The sequence below is a fragment of the Dermacentor andersoni genome, chromosome 2, assembly GCF_023375885.2.
Source record: "Dermacentor andersoni chromosome 2, qqDerAnde1_hic_scaffold, whole genome shotgun sequence".
Classification (NCBI taxonomy): Eukaryota; Metazoa; Arthropoda; class Arachnida; order Ixodida; family Ixodidae; genus Dermacentor; species Dermacentor andersoni.
Window position 1 is genome coordinate 189,881,052 of NC_092815.1, and position 15,744 is coordinate 189,896,795.

At 41.1% G+C, this 15,744-nt stretch overlaps 2 protein-coding genes across 2 annotated transcripts in view; one reads left to right on the top strand and one right to left on the bottom strand.

Moving 5' to 3' along the window:
- The window catches only part of CROT (Carnitine O-octanoyltransferase), a 220,813-nt gene that overhangs the window by 37,220 nt on the left and 167,849 nt on the right, over positions 1 to 15,744 (top strand). The gene's annotated exons all lie outside the window — the stretch shown is intronic.
- The window catches only part of LOC126540299 (GTP-binding protein 10), a 28,991-nt gene that overhangs the window by 3,783 nt on the left and 9,464 nt on the right, over positions 1 to 15,744 (bottom strand). Inside the window, exons 5-8 of the mRNA XM_050187101.3 lie at positions 15,612 to 15,685; positions 11,185 to 11,237; positions 7,133 to 7,318; positions 5,275 to 5,398 (exon numbers count right to left, since the gene is read on the bottom strand). Coding sequence (XP_050043058.1) covers positions 5,275 to 5,398; positions 7,133 to 7,318; positions 11,185 to 11,237; positions 15,612 to 15,685 — 437 coding nt within the window. The remainder of the gene's footprint in view (positions 1 to 5,274; positions 5,399 to 7,132; positions 7,319 to 11,184; positions 11,238 to 15,611; positions 15,686 to 15,744) is intronic.

The window sequence follows — 15,744 nt, forward strand, 5'->3', positions numbered from 1 at the left end:
AAGTGTATCATACACCGAAGTTGGTAACACAGCTAAGATATTTGCCCACCTTTCGCGGAAACATGCCATATTAGGATAGTGGTGAAGACAAATGCCGCAGTTTCTGCAGAATGCCCGCCATGTGTTCCTAGGTCAGTGGCAGCTAAGCGCGCCCATCTGTTTCTGTCCCCTCAAAGTGGACGTGGCTACATTATTGCCGCAGACTTGCCTTTATTAACGATATTCTTCATTACTGATATGGAAGAAACTGTTTTAATGCATGTAATGTACTCTGAAGAAGAAAAAAAAACGCGTTCGGCGTGTTCGGCTTGCTCCGCTGGCCGCCATTTTTGTTTTGGTGTCCCGCACTACATACAGCGGCAGCCACCTCTATTTGTTGAGCTGTTGTCATCCCGCAGCAAATGAGGGATGAAAACTTTTTTTGTTCTTTTTGTGGGAAATTTAATCCGCGAAATGATTGCACCCCTGAATTTTCATCAATTTTTTTGACAAAAAAGTGCGATCATTATGCGAGCAAATACGGTAATCAATGTGATCAGCCCATGACAAAGAGTTAGTAATGCGTACACCAAGATACTCGCAAGTTCGAACAGATTCAAGCGGGACTGCACTCCAAGAAGATTAGTAGTTAGGGAAAGGTGGGTGGTTACGGGAGGCTTTCATTGTTTTACATGTTAAGTTATATTTTCCAGAGTTCACACCAATGCTTAATATTATTAAGGTCTGTTTGAAGGGATTCAATGGCGACATCATTAGCAACTTTCCAGTATATAACACAATCATCAGCAGAAAGACAAATGGATGAATTTAGATTGGGTAAATCATTCATATAAATTTAAAAAAGTAGTGGGCATAGAACAGAACCTTGCAGAATGCCTGAATGCACGGGTACCTCAGGAGGATCGGTATCACTAGCGGAAACAAACTGTATGCAGTTATAAAGAAATACTTCTATCCACTCGAGCAATAGCAGGTCAATACGTAAGCAGTGTAGTTTTATTAGAAGCAGCTGATGGTTAACCTTATCGAGTGCTTTTGCAAAGTCTAGGAAGATGCAATCAATTGCCACACCTGTGTCAAAGGCAACATGCAAATCATTAGTAAATATGAGTATAGTTGCGTTTTGCATCAAAAGACCATATAAAAGCCATGATGGGAGCTGTGGAAAAAGTTTGTTGAGTCCAACAAATTATCAAGGTAGGTGTAAATATACGCTCCATTAGTTTACAAAGAATGGACGTAAGAGAAAGTGGGCGATAGTTACGGGGGTTATGCCTGTCACCAGACTTATGAAGAGAAATCATCTTTGCTGTTTTCCAGTCTTTTAGGACATAGCTATCCTGAATTGATTTACTTAAAATGCAACCTAATATGATAGAACTACATTCTTTGTTATTTGATTGTAACATATTCCTAGAAAAAGCTTGGGAAGCTGCCGATGCCTTGGCAGCACCACAACTTCACCACATTGAGCAGTCATATAAGCGGTTTTCGAACAACCATAATCAAAGCATGATCTGAGAAATCACTCTGTTTTGCAGCCATCTCTTAACATGTTTGCCTCGCGTATCTAGTGATTACCTGCGTTGCGATTTAATGTTGTTCATTGTATGGCTCTATCCATGGAACTTGTAGTTCTGTTTCCATATTTCATCCTGGTTTTTCTTATGTATACATTTTAACTATATTTTGTTTGTTTTCTCGTCCTGCCAACTGTTTGTAATACTCTTCAGTTTATGAACCTGCTCTGCTGGAATATTTTTTTTTTTTGGTATTGAAGTATCTAAAAATAGCTAAACAAATACATAAGACATTGTCTATCAGCAGATAAAGGGAAATGCAGAGAGTGTGAATCCGGCTGATGTTGAGGACTCGATCACGCAACTCCCCACCATTATCGATGCTTATGACTGGTGCGACATGTGCAATGCAGAAGAGCTTGGCGTTATCTTTAAGGTCCAGACTAGCAAGTTTCTAAGCAAGTTACTAGCAAGTTTCTAAGTCCTGTGTTGACCACAGTAAGATCAGCAAAGATCGCACTTTGGTTCTATTTTTGCTGCACTGAATATGGTAGCAATGTGATGAAGCTGTGGGCGATCGGAAAAGCAAAGAACCTGACATGCTTGCGGAACATCGCGCATCTGCCTTGTGTCCACAAGCGTAATGCGAAAGGCGTGGATGATGAGTAACATCTTCGAACAGTTCCTTCAAAACCTCGATGAACTTATTATGGTGTAATGGTACATGAATTAAAGTGAAAACCATTGTGGGAAAGAATGTTCTGTCCTGGTCTTACTTTATTTCATGTCCCATTATGCTGGTCATAAGTATGAACCCCACTAGCACAGCAACAAATAGAGACACCTCAATGGACGACTGCACTGCAAAGAGGACAACTGTGCAGCTCATCCGAAAGACGCGTCGTGCTTCTGCAATCTTCGTGTTGCATTCCTTCCATCACACAACTACCTATGGAGGCAGGTGTTCTCAAAAACGTGAAATATCTGCACAGGAAGTGCATTGCGCATTGCTTCCTTGCTCGTGTGTTCTGACCTAGGGACCCTGAGAAGCTCACACTTTTGGATGTGATGCACTATCTCTAACACTCCTGGAAGAGTAATGCATGAAGCAGTAAAGAATTGGTTTAAAAAGTGCAGTTCACAGTGTGTCCTGGCAGCCTAAGAATTGCCAGCCCAGCGTTAACAACAAATTTTTTTATTCAGCTCCTGAAGATGTCATTCAAGTGGAGTTCTAAGCACCGGTGCCAAAGGTCCACACAGGGTTTATCATGATGGATGACAATGTCCCAATGTGCGAGCAAAAAAAAAAATGACTGAGGTTGTAGCAGAGGTTAATGGTGATGAAGCAAAATCGCCCAACAACAAAGAAGACAAAACCAGGCGCCTGCTGGCTAATTTCACCAAATCTCTTACTGGACTAGATGCACTGAGCAGCTCATTTCGTGCCAAAGGCAATGCAAACACAGTGAGAGATCTGCAGTGTGCTGACAAGGTGCTCCTTGTTTGAAAAGGTCAGATACTGCATGAACACAAGATTACAGATGTGTTCAGTAGGAAATAAATATGCTCGCATCTTGTACCTTTTTTCTGGGGAGTCATTCATTCAATTTTTAATGACTTGGGATTGTACATTTTTTCCGATACAGTGGACTTCCATTAATCTGACTGGTAAATTCAATTTTTTTTGGTAAATTCAATTTTTTTTTGGTCAATTCAATCCCAGCCCGCACCCATGCACTTCTATGGGCCCAAACGTTCGTTATTTTGATTTATTATTATTTTGGCCGCTAGGCTGTGTGTTATGGTGCTGTTGCTGGCCCATAAAACTTCACAACTGGTTGCACATATGGGGAAGAGCAGCATTGCAATTATCGCCAACTCAACCCAAGACAAGAGTTTCCTACCTATGAAAAAAATTCACTCAAACTTGACTGTTGTGTGAAAATTCATGAAAGCCACAGCAGCATATGCTGTGAACTTTCACTAGTAGGGCTGCCTGAGGGCAGTATGGCTGCCCTACTGTGATTTCTTGCAAGAAACGAAAAAAAAAGAAGTACAGATTAATAAAGAAACAGTCGGCACCTTCTACACTAACTAAAGCAGCGTAATGAAACCGATGTCTGATTTTGTTGCAGCCATACAAAAAATTGTAGCAGAAACCATTGAACATGATTGTCAAAGTAAGCAAATATTTTATGCAGACTGTAGAAATTAAATGGACACACCAGCAATACTTCAGAAGTCAACTTTTGATGTCGGTAATGGTGCATGATGATGGCGGAACAAATTAACTGTCGAATGCCTTTTGGTAGATGGCATGACATCAGTACGGTGGTGGCACGACAATGAAAATGTGACGATAGTGGAACGACAATGGTAGAGGTGATGGTGTGATGATGAGGGCAGCATTACCCAGATGGCACAGCAGCAACAAAATCAGGTCAGCATGAAATTGTTGGCGGCATGATCAAAGCATGACAACGATGGCATGACAATGGTTGCCAACATGCGCTTTCTTCTCCACCCCTTTACTCCAGGGAGGCCAAATACTATTTGCTTTAAACCCATGTACAATTGTGAGCAATATGAGTGGGAACACGCGAACGCGTGGCAAATAGCCTCGAAACTGAGTTTGAGCAATATGTGGATAGCGGTGTCGAAAACAGAGGGGAAAGGGAGGCGCTCTTCCGCTAGCTTTTGGTACTCCCACTGCACCTTCTTTTTTTTGAAAACGGTAGCTGACAGCACTTCACTGGCCACCGAGAGCCGATAAGGCGGTTATGTGTCGCAGTGACTTACAGCTAGTGATTTTTTCCTTTCATGCTTGTTATATTGTTACGTGTGGAAAGACAAAGACGAAATAGGCTATTTACAGGCTAGTTACACTGGAGCCAGACCGGCAGGCTGACACTCGCTCGCGCCAAGGGCCCAGACCCACTTCGTCGTCGTTCTCGCGGCGGCTCGTCCCTTGAACATCGCTCGATGATATCGTAATAATAGCGCAGCTTTAAGTGCCCATTCCTGCGTTTCATACATACTACAATAAGACCTTGTGCATACCTTATGGAGCGCATTGTATCACGCGTTAAAGGCAGGCGGACAGATTTCCTAGGGAAGTAGCTTTAGAATGCTTACGCATTGAAACAGCGATACTATTGGTGACGCTTCGGTCCACAAGGTTAGCAGTAACCGCAATATCAAACTGTGTTATCAGTGTGCACTGGCGATGTGAAGTTCCGCACTTTGTATAAAGAGATGCACGGTAGGAGTGCCAATGGTTATTAGAACAGCGTCCTCCTTTCCACTTTGTTTCCGACGTCGGCTGCGGCGTTTCAGCCATAGCAGGGTTCGAGGCTATCTGACACACACTCCTGTGTTCCCGCTCATATTGCTCATTATAGTACATCCCACGCACTGTGCTAGTTGGGCTAAGTGAAGCTGTGCTGAGCCAGCAAAACGAAATAGTGCACTTAACAAGAAATGCACAGTGGACTTTGCCAATAAACGCATCCCGCAACCATCAGTCCAGACAGTGGAGAAACATGACACAGCACCACCACCGACCGCAAGGTCCAAACCTTGAGATTCCATAAAGCTCCCACATCACAGCATGCGGGTCTCAAAGAGCTTGTTGGCAATTTGCCAACCAATGTCCCCTGCAACTCGGCTACACGAGAACCAACACCCTTTGTTTCAGAGGAGAAAGTCCAGCCATAGACCACCAAACCAATGGGCAAAAGAGCAAGAAACTCACTGTCTTGTTTTTCAAGCTCCTCCAAAAGCTCTTCGTACTTCTCCATAGCCCCCTCAGTGTCCATTTTATTCACAGCCAGAATGGCTGGCTTGGTGAGGAGGTCCTCTTTGTACATTTCCAGTTCCTGAAAGTGTCATACACACTGATGTTGAAAAAGGGGGAGGGAGACACCATGGACACATTTCAGTCACGCAAGAGCATATGCAGCATAAGTATGCTGTCCATTACACATATTTAGTGCAACCATACTCTAAAATGATGTGGTAGCCCTATCTAATTATAGTTTCTATTAAGAAACAGACCAATGCTCCACAAAAAGAACATCAACAAATTTAATAAACAGGTTGCTCTGTTTCTTACTTCAGCTCAAAAAAGTAAATAAACGAAGGAACATACGATTTAAGGCTTAATTTAAATAAGTTATGGTCAACAGCACGTAATAATGCATGCTGCCTTCTACAAAAATGCCCATATTAGGGTTCTGTAGGTATCTGAATAAATAAGGAAATTACTGTGCAACCAGCCTGTACATGAGAATTCTTCAGCTCCCCCAAGGTGTGACAATATCATGTTTTCCTTAAAAGGAAGCTTTAGCTGGGGTCCAACTCTGATGCTGCCAATTCAAATACATGTAAAATGCAGAAATGCTTTTCTGTGATAATTGCTGGACAAACCTTAATGAAATTTGTTCCCTTTCAGAGAAAACGTCAAATTCCTGTGAGTGTTGGAAGCAAAATTTCGATTTAGGGCCTGAATGTTTAAAAAGGAATTTTCAAAAATTGGTAAGTCTAAAAAAAAAGCATAACAAGAAATTTTTAACTGCGTAGCTCTGCATCAAGAACAGATATTATTGTTCTGTAAACTGCATCTGTGAGAGCATCCAAAGTGCACAAATGTGGTATATGAATTTATATCTTCCTGAAAATAGTTACTCTGTTTACAAGGGTTTTGCAAAGATCCTACTCACATATTAGTAGTATTATTAAGAGAGTTGTATAATACATCAATTTTGTCAGCTTTAGATGTGCTATTAGACTTAATTTACAGAATTTTGATATCTTCTTCAATGCCGAGTTACAGAGTTATGAAGATATTTTCATTTTCTGTATATTTGCAATTTCCCACAATATTTATTTAAAAATATGCAGCCTAAATCAGAACTTTGCTTCTAACAGTCACTAGACTTTAAGCTTTTCTTTTAAATACAACAAACCTCACCAAATTTAATGCAGTGGTTGCTGAAAAAAATGGTTTCTTCTTTCCTCTGTATTTAGATAGGGGCCCTCGAGCTAAAGCTTCCTCTTAAAATGCTTCGAGGACACAGTTGTGGAGTTTCTTAACTCATAACTACCACTTGCTATTCAAGCTCCTGCGACTGCACCATTCCTGGTTGAGATTTTCATACAGCCCACATCTATTTCTCAACTGCTACTGGTTGTCCCCCCCTTAGCCTGCCAGAGCCCTTTCCCTTGAGTGCCTTCTGTACATCAACTTGTGCAGCCAGGAGGAACATTCCTGGCTACAAACAGCACACCCATGATGTCAAGAGACTTGGTGCTGCACCACAGGACAAACAAACTGAGACACAAGTTCACTCTTTAGCTCATAACTGCTGGTTACCAAAAGATTTCGAGAACACTTCCAGTTACAACAAACATTTTAACGACTACCTCGCTAATAACAACACACCACTGGGACACTTTTAGGATGGTCACTCAAGCACTCAATTAGCAATGATGCCTTCTGAGCAAAAGAAGGAAGTGGTTAAGCTAATATATTGTGCGAGAAATTAGTATAATGCGAAGAAAAATAAGGTAGAAGCGGGAAGCACTAGGAATTGCAACCAAACGGGTCTGACCTTGTTCAGGGACATGACTGTCTCGTAGGCATTCCTGTGCAACGATGACGTGTTAAGGCGGAAGCCGTTGATATCAACAATGAAAAGCAGCATGCTCGTCCGCTCAACATGCTTGAGAAATTTGTGGCCTAAGCCAAAGTTGCGGTGGGCACCTTCGATGAGCCCCGGCAAGTCGGCGAGGGAGATCTGCCACAGAGACACGACAGAATAGTAGATTCATCAGGCATCGAGAAGACAAAAAGCTGTGTGGCTGCTTGCACTAATAGCAAAGTGCCAGGAAAAGGTCTACCCTCTACAAGTTTGGCTGTCTCTTCCGGAACATTTTCTCTAATATATTGCAAGCTTATTTCTAGAAGCGTTCAAATAGTGCAATTTCCAAATAAAATTTAATACAAATAATTTCAGATAAACAGAATCTGAATATTGAATAGTTTCTGATTTCCAAACAATGTGGAATATATGAAGTGCTTTTGGAGTTGGTTTGGTAAAAAGAAAAGAAGCTTATATACAATATTTAGTAGATGTATGTAATACTGTTCGCAACTGAACCTCCGGATAAGCCAGGCACTTGAAAGTGAGCAACAACTACTTTCAGACCATGAAAATGGTTGTAATGAAACAAGGGTAATGGAACACATCACCAGTTGAAGGTAGAGTGTTGTGTTCATTGAATGTGAGAAGTGTTATACAACATGGCCGCACATTAAGTTAGACATACAAACAGTGAGATTGGTCAAACAATAAACTGAGACAACAAATTAGTTCAATGAATGCCTAAAGGCGAGTCATTCTTACTCTAAATTACTCAGCGCAAGTTATCTGTCCTTACGCTAGGCAACTGGTGCCTTTGTGCAGCAAACTGCAGTTCTCCTGCAACGGAATCATTCGGAAAAGTGTCACTTTCATCATTATCTCTCCCTTGAGACTTCAGTGTGTAGTTGTCTCTTAAATTTGAAAGGAACAAATGTTGCGCAATTTCAAATAGTGAATTTTCAAATAAAATACAAACTAAACAGCAACAGTTATTCTATTCATATTTGATATTTTGAATATATTCACATGCCTCTGCTTATTTCGCAACCATCTTGCATGTCACTGCACATTCATCATCAGCATAATGTTGCCATTACTATTTGTTAGGGGTGTGCGAATATTTGGAAAGTTCTAATATTATCAAATATTATATTTTTAATATTCATATACAATTCGAAAATGTTCGAATATTCGGTTATATATGAATATACGAATGAAATCGAATATGTTGCTGGCTGTGCGGGAGCAAACACGGTTCTTAGCATTTGTTGCTATCTAATTGAAGAATATTAGGTCGATTTTGTAACGAATTTTGTGACCTGTAAAGTGCACTTAGCCATTAAACGCCTTAATATTGCGGGAAAGCCAGCCTCTCAGCAGCAAGGAGCACGGGTTTGTAGACGGTGTGTGCACTTTCCTTGTTTCTTTATTAATTTTTTTCTTTTTTTTTTTGCAGTGCCACCGCTAATTCTGAGCTTATTGCTTGAAAGTATGTGCGATGAGTGACGACTGGTACAGGGTCAAATGCCTCCGAGCTTACAGGCATATAATGCGGTATAATAAGGTACAGGCTAATGAAGACAGCTAGTAGGAATTACTAAATTTTCCAAGTTAACATGAGCCAAGTAAACAATGCTTTAGTATAACCGCTTACTAGTCTAGTTTTTAACATTGCCATGTAATTGCAATGTTCCAATGTAACAAATTAACTCAACTTGCTAACAGATGCATGTGCATATCATTATATGAAATCGATTCGATATTTGAAGCTAAGTATTCATATTCGATTTGTATTCGAAAATTTTGATATTCGCGCACCCCTACTATTTGTATTAAAATAGAGTTCTGTTAAAGCGACTCCAGCTAATTCCCTCTGAGCCAAACATCCCAGCTAGAGCCCATACATTCCTATGGGCCCAAACTTCTGTTATTTCAATGCTGAAATTTACCTTTGCAGGATAATTCAAACTGGACTACCACCTTTTTGTTTCATATATTATGCATAATTCTGTATCAATGCAAATTCATACAATTCAATACAATACATGCAAATTCTGTATCAATACATCCGTAGTACAGAGTTATAGGCCCTTTCTCTGCTCTGCAAAACTGATCAACAAAGGCTAATGCAATGACATGCATTCGATCATCATCCTCATCATGGCCAGCCTATCTAAGTCCACTGCAGGACAATTTCCTCTTTGAGAGATCATCAATTTCTCCTGCATTGCTTCATCTAAAACACATCCTATGCTATGTGCACAGATTTCTTAATTCTGTTGCTATAACTAACTTTCTGCCACACCAAACCCCCTGCGCTCTCTTTACAACTTGTTCGGTCATGCTCGCAGAACTCTGATTCACTTTTTTGTGAACTGAACAGTCTGCCCAGCTCCAGTTCTTTCTTTCAATAGCATTAGAACATCATATGGGACAGTGCAATATATGAAGGTTCGATTTAATGCCATAGTTACCACAGTAACTGTACTGTGAACACACAAATGCAAGCTTGTGTGAATATTAGATAGTTTACAATATTCAATCATGTATGCAATTCGATATCTGCTTATGCTCGAATTCCAACATGTATTAAGAATTGTTGAAGTATTAAAAAGTAACGAATGTAAGTTCTTAAACATGTACAATCAATAGTTTTGGTTTCGGTAAGCAAGTCCCATTGCCTTTTGCAAGGCTCACGGCCAAGACAAGACAAAGATGAAGAACTAGTTAACCGTTGCCTATAGAATTTTTGGGCCTGCTCGATTATTTGAAGATTCCTGCTGCACCATTACTTTCTCTATTCGATACTATTACTATATGCTTCAGCTTTGCCTTAAATGAATAAATTGATATTTGCATGAACCTACACAAAAGGCAATTTTTTAAAGTGTTCGCAAATAGGAAAAATATTTTTGTAAACGTATTTGAATTGAACTAGAAAAGACATCAGCACAAATGTGCTTCTGGACACATTACATACTGCCATCAGCGCACACTGTCTGAAAATGATGTAAATGTGCATGGTAAAGAAGTGGTGGTCAAGGCACTGGTTACCAAAAACAAAGGATGTTCCTGCAGCAGTGCAAGATGGCTTCATGCTTGTTTTCCCTACATGAATACAGACCAACAGTTCACAGAGATTGCTCGTTCTGTTTACAGGGCATGTGTAAAAATTTTAATGTATTGAATTTAAACAAAACTGAGCCCATTTTGTAGCTCCATAGGCAAAATATGCTGATGCTATTACACACCAGTCTTTCAGTGATGGATTCCATTCTGGAGCTTTCCACCAAACAGGCCACAAATCTGAACGAAGATGTAAAAAAAAATGGACCAAAAATTCATAAAAATTATGCAGATCCAAGACGCATGTTGCAATCTCTCTGGATTGAAGCGTTCGTGAAGTGGTTACTCAAATGTTACAATACTAAATGCAATGCATACAATTGTGTTCACTGTCATCTGTGCAGCACATAAGGTCACAACTTTGTTGTGATGCAGTGTTCAAGCTGATGAGCTACACCATTCCCAATCTAAGCCTAGATTACAACAGCAGTTCACACGATCTTGATGCCCCTGCAGTTGACACCATGCTTTTTTATGCACCGAGCAGCCACATTGTGAAGCTGTACAAGCTCACCGAAGCTTCCATGCTTTCTAAGTTCACATGGATGCACACTGTGAGACGTTGATGTAGTGACGTTACGAGGACGCAGTTGACCATTGTGGAGGCAAGAATTGCGAGGAGAGATGTACGCTGAGAGAAGTACGACACAAAATACAGGAGTAAGGTTGACTAACTTTGCTATTTCAATTCTACGTCCATGGCCTAATAGAAACTGGTGTGCACTCGCGTGCTCTCGCGCAATTGTGGTCTCGCACGCACGAGCTGCGTGACACGAAGCAGTTGCCTATTCGGCGAGACAGCCGCAGCCACAGTTGGGAAAGCAGCTCACTAAGAACACTTCGCTTTAAAATGCAAAGCAGCTATACTGTCACGAGGCCTGACAGTGACTTACCTGCCGGTGGTCAGCATATTCCATGATGCCAATGTTTGGGCTGATTGTTGTAACTGAGAGACAGAATGAAGAAAGAAGAGCTTCAGCCCCATGGTATCTGTTGGCACAAAACTGCAACATTTTTGTTCACGAACGCACTTCGATAAAGATTCCAATGTTTTGTGCACTTTGATAAGTCAACCGTGCAATCAAGCTTTTTAGCAGCTAATAGTTTACGACTATCAAGCATACCAAGTTAGTTTGCTCAAAAATCTTATTAAGACAATCGAGCAGTCAGAAATGTTCTTTTTTTTAAATCATCAAATGCAAAACGAACAAAACAATTTCATTGAAGTTGGGAGCCGACAATCACTTCTGCAGTTTTAAGCTGTACCGACAAAATCCACTTTGCAGCAGCTGTACGGCACGTGGAAAGCAGACAAAAAAAAAGTTCCAATGCACTATAGCAATCGGTGTAAGCCCCGCTGTGGTCACATCCATTCTGCTGCCTCAGCTTCCCAGCATAACCTCGGATATTGCTCAAAGTGATACAACAACAAATACTATATTCACCGAAGTGAACCGCTCTCCACAGAGTCTGATCAATGCAGCATTAAAACTTAGCCGTAAAGTTGTGTGAAAGCGAGGCAACAAACCGATTATAGCAGCTTTGTTCATGAATGCCACATTTTATGTTTTGCAACAACGCGCATGCATGATGTCTGTAGCCATTAGGCATTTGATTCAACGAGTTCTTTAAGTTGGTTCTATCACAGAACACCTATGTGGTTTTGAGGAGTAGGTAGCAGTGGAGTGGGTAAGCGCAAGCAGTTACAAAAAATTGTTCAGCTACTTATAAACAGAACTTGCTGCAGGAGCACTGCACTCAACGAAAACAATTTTATTTATGGCAAAAGTAGTCTGTTATTTTCGACCTTTTACTTGCTTTCACGGGAAATTAGTCTTTTTCTTCAGAGTCAAAGATGTCTTCTTTCAATCTCAAGATAACGGAGAGCGAGCACTGTAGCATCTCGAAATGAGTGGCGACATCCTTTCTTTGCTGATCAAGACTGCTTGCATAATACTACCGCTGTCCTCAAGCGAGAGGGCATTGCATTTAGTACTACGGCATCGTATCACACACTCTACGTAGCATAGTTCCATATTTTGCGCGTGCCTTGCATCAGCGCCTGATTTGGTGTTTTTGCTGTCGCCAATGCTCCCTTGTTTAACGTGGCAAGTGATGAGCATTCATGTGCTGACACGTCCACAAATGCATACATCTTGCACATACATACATGCATACATATGCACACTGAATGCATGCATATTCCGCGTGTGCGTAAGGCACTACTTTGCTATGTAGAGCGCGATAAGGTGCGCCAATAAGTGCACCCCCAGGTGTGCTTGACACCCTACTCGCCAGCTCATGGCCTCCAAGATCTGCCGGTACGTCTTGGACGCTATGAACGGCTAAACTTGCTGCCGCCGTCGATAATACTGCTCTTGTTCGGCAGCCGCTCTCTGTCGCATTGCCCACAATTTGAAAGGTTCATTGGGAAACCACCACATGTGACACAGCCATTCGACCACTGGTGCCCCCAGTAGTTTCTATTCACTGCCTCAGTCTTCCTTCGCAAGAAAAGTGAAATTTCATTACATGGAAATCATGGATAAACACTGTTTCTTATATTAAGGTCGAAATGCATGGTGTCTTATGGACATTGAGGTGTAAATAGTTACACTCGCATCAACAATTCTATTACATTGATGTATGTTATACTGAAATTTAACAGTAGTGTGCACCCTGGCAATTTTATAACAATATCACGCGAGCATTGACCATACGGCACGTCAGCGGCGTTGTAGCGATGAGGGATGGAGAGATTGACAACTTCATGTGCAGTCATACACGCCGAACTATAGTTCGAATGTATTCTGCTATGTTGTTCTCTTCAAGAGTGCCCGTCACTGCTACAAGGCCACCGACATGTTGTGCGGTCGATGCTCACATGATATTGTTAAAAAATTGCAAGGGTGTACGTTGCTATGAGTAAATCAACTAAAAATGAAAACTAACCTCCAAGCACTGACGTCTAGAAAAAGCCTTTTCAGAGCACAAGTTGTTACAAACATTTCTTCCATATCCAAGTCATAGCATGCATAACTACTTAATGGTTAAAACTAACAGTGCTACAATTAAGAAGGCATGCGACACAAGCCGAGTATTGACCATCAACTGTAAATTTATTCAGGAAAATGGCTTCATGCGCATGCTTTACTGCACATGCAAGGCGACTAAGTGAACTTGACAATGTGATGCGGTTAAGATCAATAACCATATAAAAAACAAGAGAAAGACGAAAGCTGTAAAAAAAGAAACAGAAAACTTGGCGATCCTAACTCAAAGACTCAGTGTGTTCCTCACACTTTTGCAACATTAGGCATGCCATCGAATCCCCGTAGATCCCACACTGACTTGCAACCCAGACCAATTAATCAACGAATTAGGTGAACCATCAATTAAGTGAAGTGGACCGTTGTATATACAAAAGGCAAACCCAACTTGTGTGCGGCAGTCCTTAAAAGCCCCCCACAAAAAAGAGTTCGCTTTTCGTTTTGAGATTTTTGCAACAGAGTGATAATCGCATGCCACGCTAGTTTCGTCATGGTTTTCCTTACACCCTTCCTGCTACTCTTGCTTTTTTCCATAGCTTATCTAATTGGATTCCATTGTCATATTCACTTAGTTGCCTCGCACGTTCATGCGCATTAAGATACATATTTGCCTACGTGTGAACATTAAAATTAGTAAAAAATCCAATTCTTCTTTCAATGCTTCACTAAAGCATATGCCTCTTGCAGGATGCATAATAAGTACAAACTTTGTTAATAATAGTTTACCGTTAGGCAAAGCATGCAATAGAAGCGAACTTGGAACATCAAAGGCTGACAAGCCACATGTTGTTTTCAGGATCACGGTACTTTTTCGGCAACTTTGCTGTTGCCAATTTTGTCTGCTTCAGGAACTTGTCTGCACAATGAACTTGCTTGGAGAAAGTACTCTTTCACTATCGGAAGACTTTAGACACATGGTCCAGTGACTGAAGAGCAAGACTTTTTTGCAAACAGAATGAATTCCTTTGTAATACTTGACTCAACATATGTAAAATCATAAAATGAGAACAATGTCATAAACTTTATGGCACATGCAGGAGAGCTGGCATTTACAAATATCTGTTCTTTAAATAAATTTCCAGTTGATAGTCACTGCTTCTGCTGTGTTGCTTGCCTTCATCTTTGCCATGCTATTAGTTTTAACCATGAACCAGCTCCTGGTTACTATAGTTACACTCTAAGAACAGTTTACACCCTTTGGCGTGCCCCTTCTGCCACACAACGATAATCGTCATCTGCCTTGATGCGTTTCCTTTCTTTAACGCTGCGAGCCCAGAACTTTCCAGTAACGAACGGCACGCGCGTTATCAGAAGGGGCACTCCAAAGGGTGTAAACTGTTTTATACTGATAACGCGCGTGCCGTTCGTTACTGGAAAGTTCCGGGCTCGCAGCGTTAAAGAAAGGAAACGCATCAAGGCAGATGACGATTATCGTTATGTGGCAGAAGGGGCACGCCAAAGAGTGTAAACTGTTCTTAGAGTGTACTTGCTGCAGAAATTTGGGCCTTGTCAATTACTACATGCTGTTGCTGTAGTCATCTCAAAAGCCAGCCAACTGAGACATGATGGGAGCACTTCATGAACGCTTTGCTAACTATATTAGCTGGTAGCTGGCTCAATGCATCATTTGCCAATCAGGTGACAGCAGCCTAAGTGGCACTCTTGACAGACTGTGTTGTCATCTCATAGTACTGTTGTCTATACTGTTCAGTATGTCAACAGTCAACCAACTACCACAAATTATCACTCTTGTACAATACTGCTACATCTATAGGTGATTTTCAAGATTCCAAAGCTCCTCTTCATTGCGAAGGAAGTTGTTTGTTGTTTTCTGCTTTGGAGGACACTACTGCCCTTCTGTGCTAGTGATTTTCAGCTTGTGGAGGCATTTTCATAGCTTTGAATATCATATCACTACCATAACACCTACAAACCTCTTGGATAATGAATCATACACACAAGATGGTACACCAGCATCTTCGAATGTTTAAGAGGTGAGGAACAAACTCCAGAGCCAACTTTAAGACAAAGCCGATGACAAGGTCTAAAGTGGAGCCAAATACAAAGCCACTGAGGAGATCTCACATGTAGCCAAACACAAAGTTGCTTCTACATAAAAGGTGGTAAGGATGAATAGACTTCACATATAGGTCAGGTTCACATATTGGCTGGCTTTGCAATTCAGACTACTTATTTTTTAAAGAAATAAAAATTGACTTATACACTGAAAATAGAGTATTTTGAGCATAAAACACAGTTGGCAAACATACAAGGATAGTTGGCAACCTTGGGTGCCGCTCTCGACAGTGCCCTCAGGAGTGTTGACTTGCCAGCATTAGGAAAACTGAAAAGAGAAGGCAACACACACTTCACACAAGAGGCTCCGCACTGCAACATTAAAGA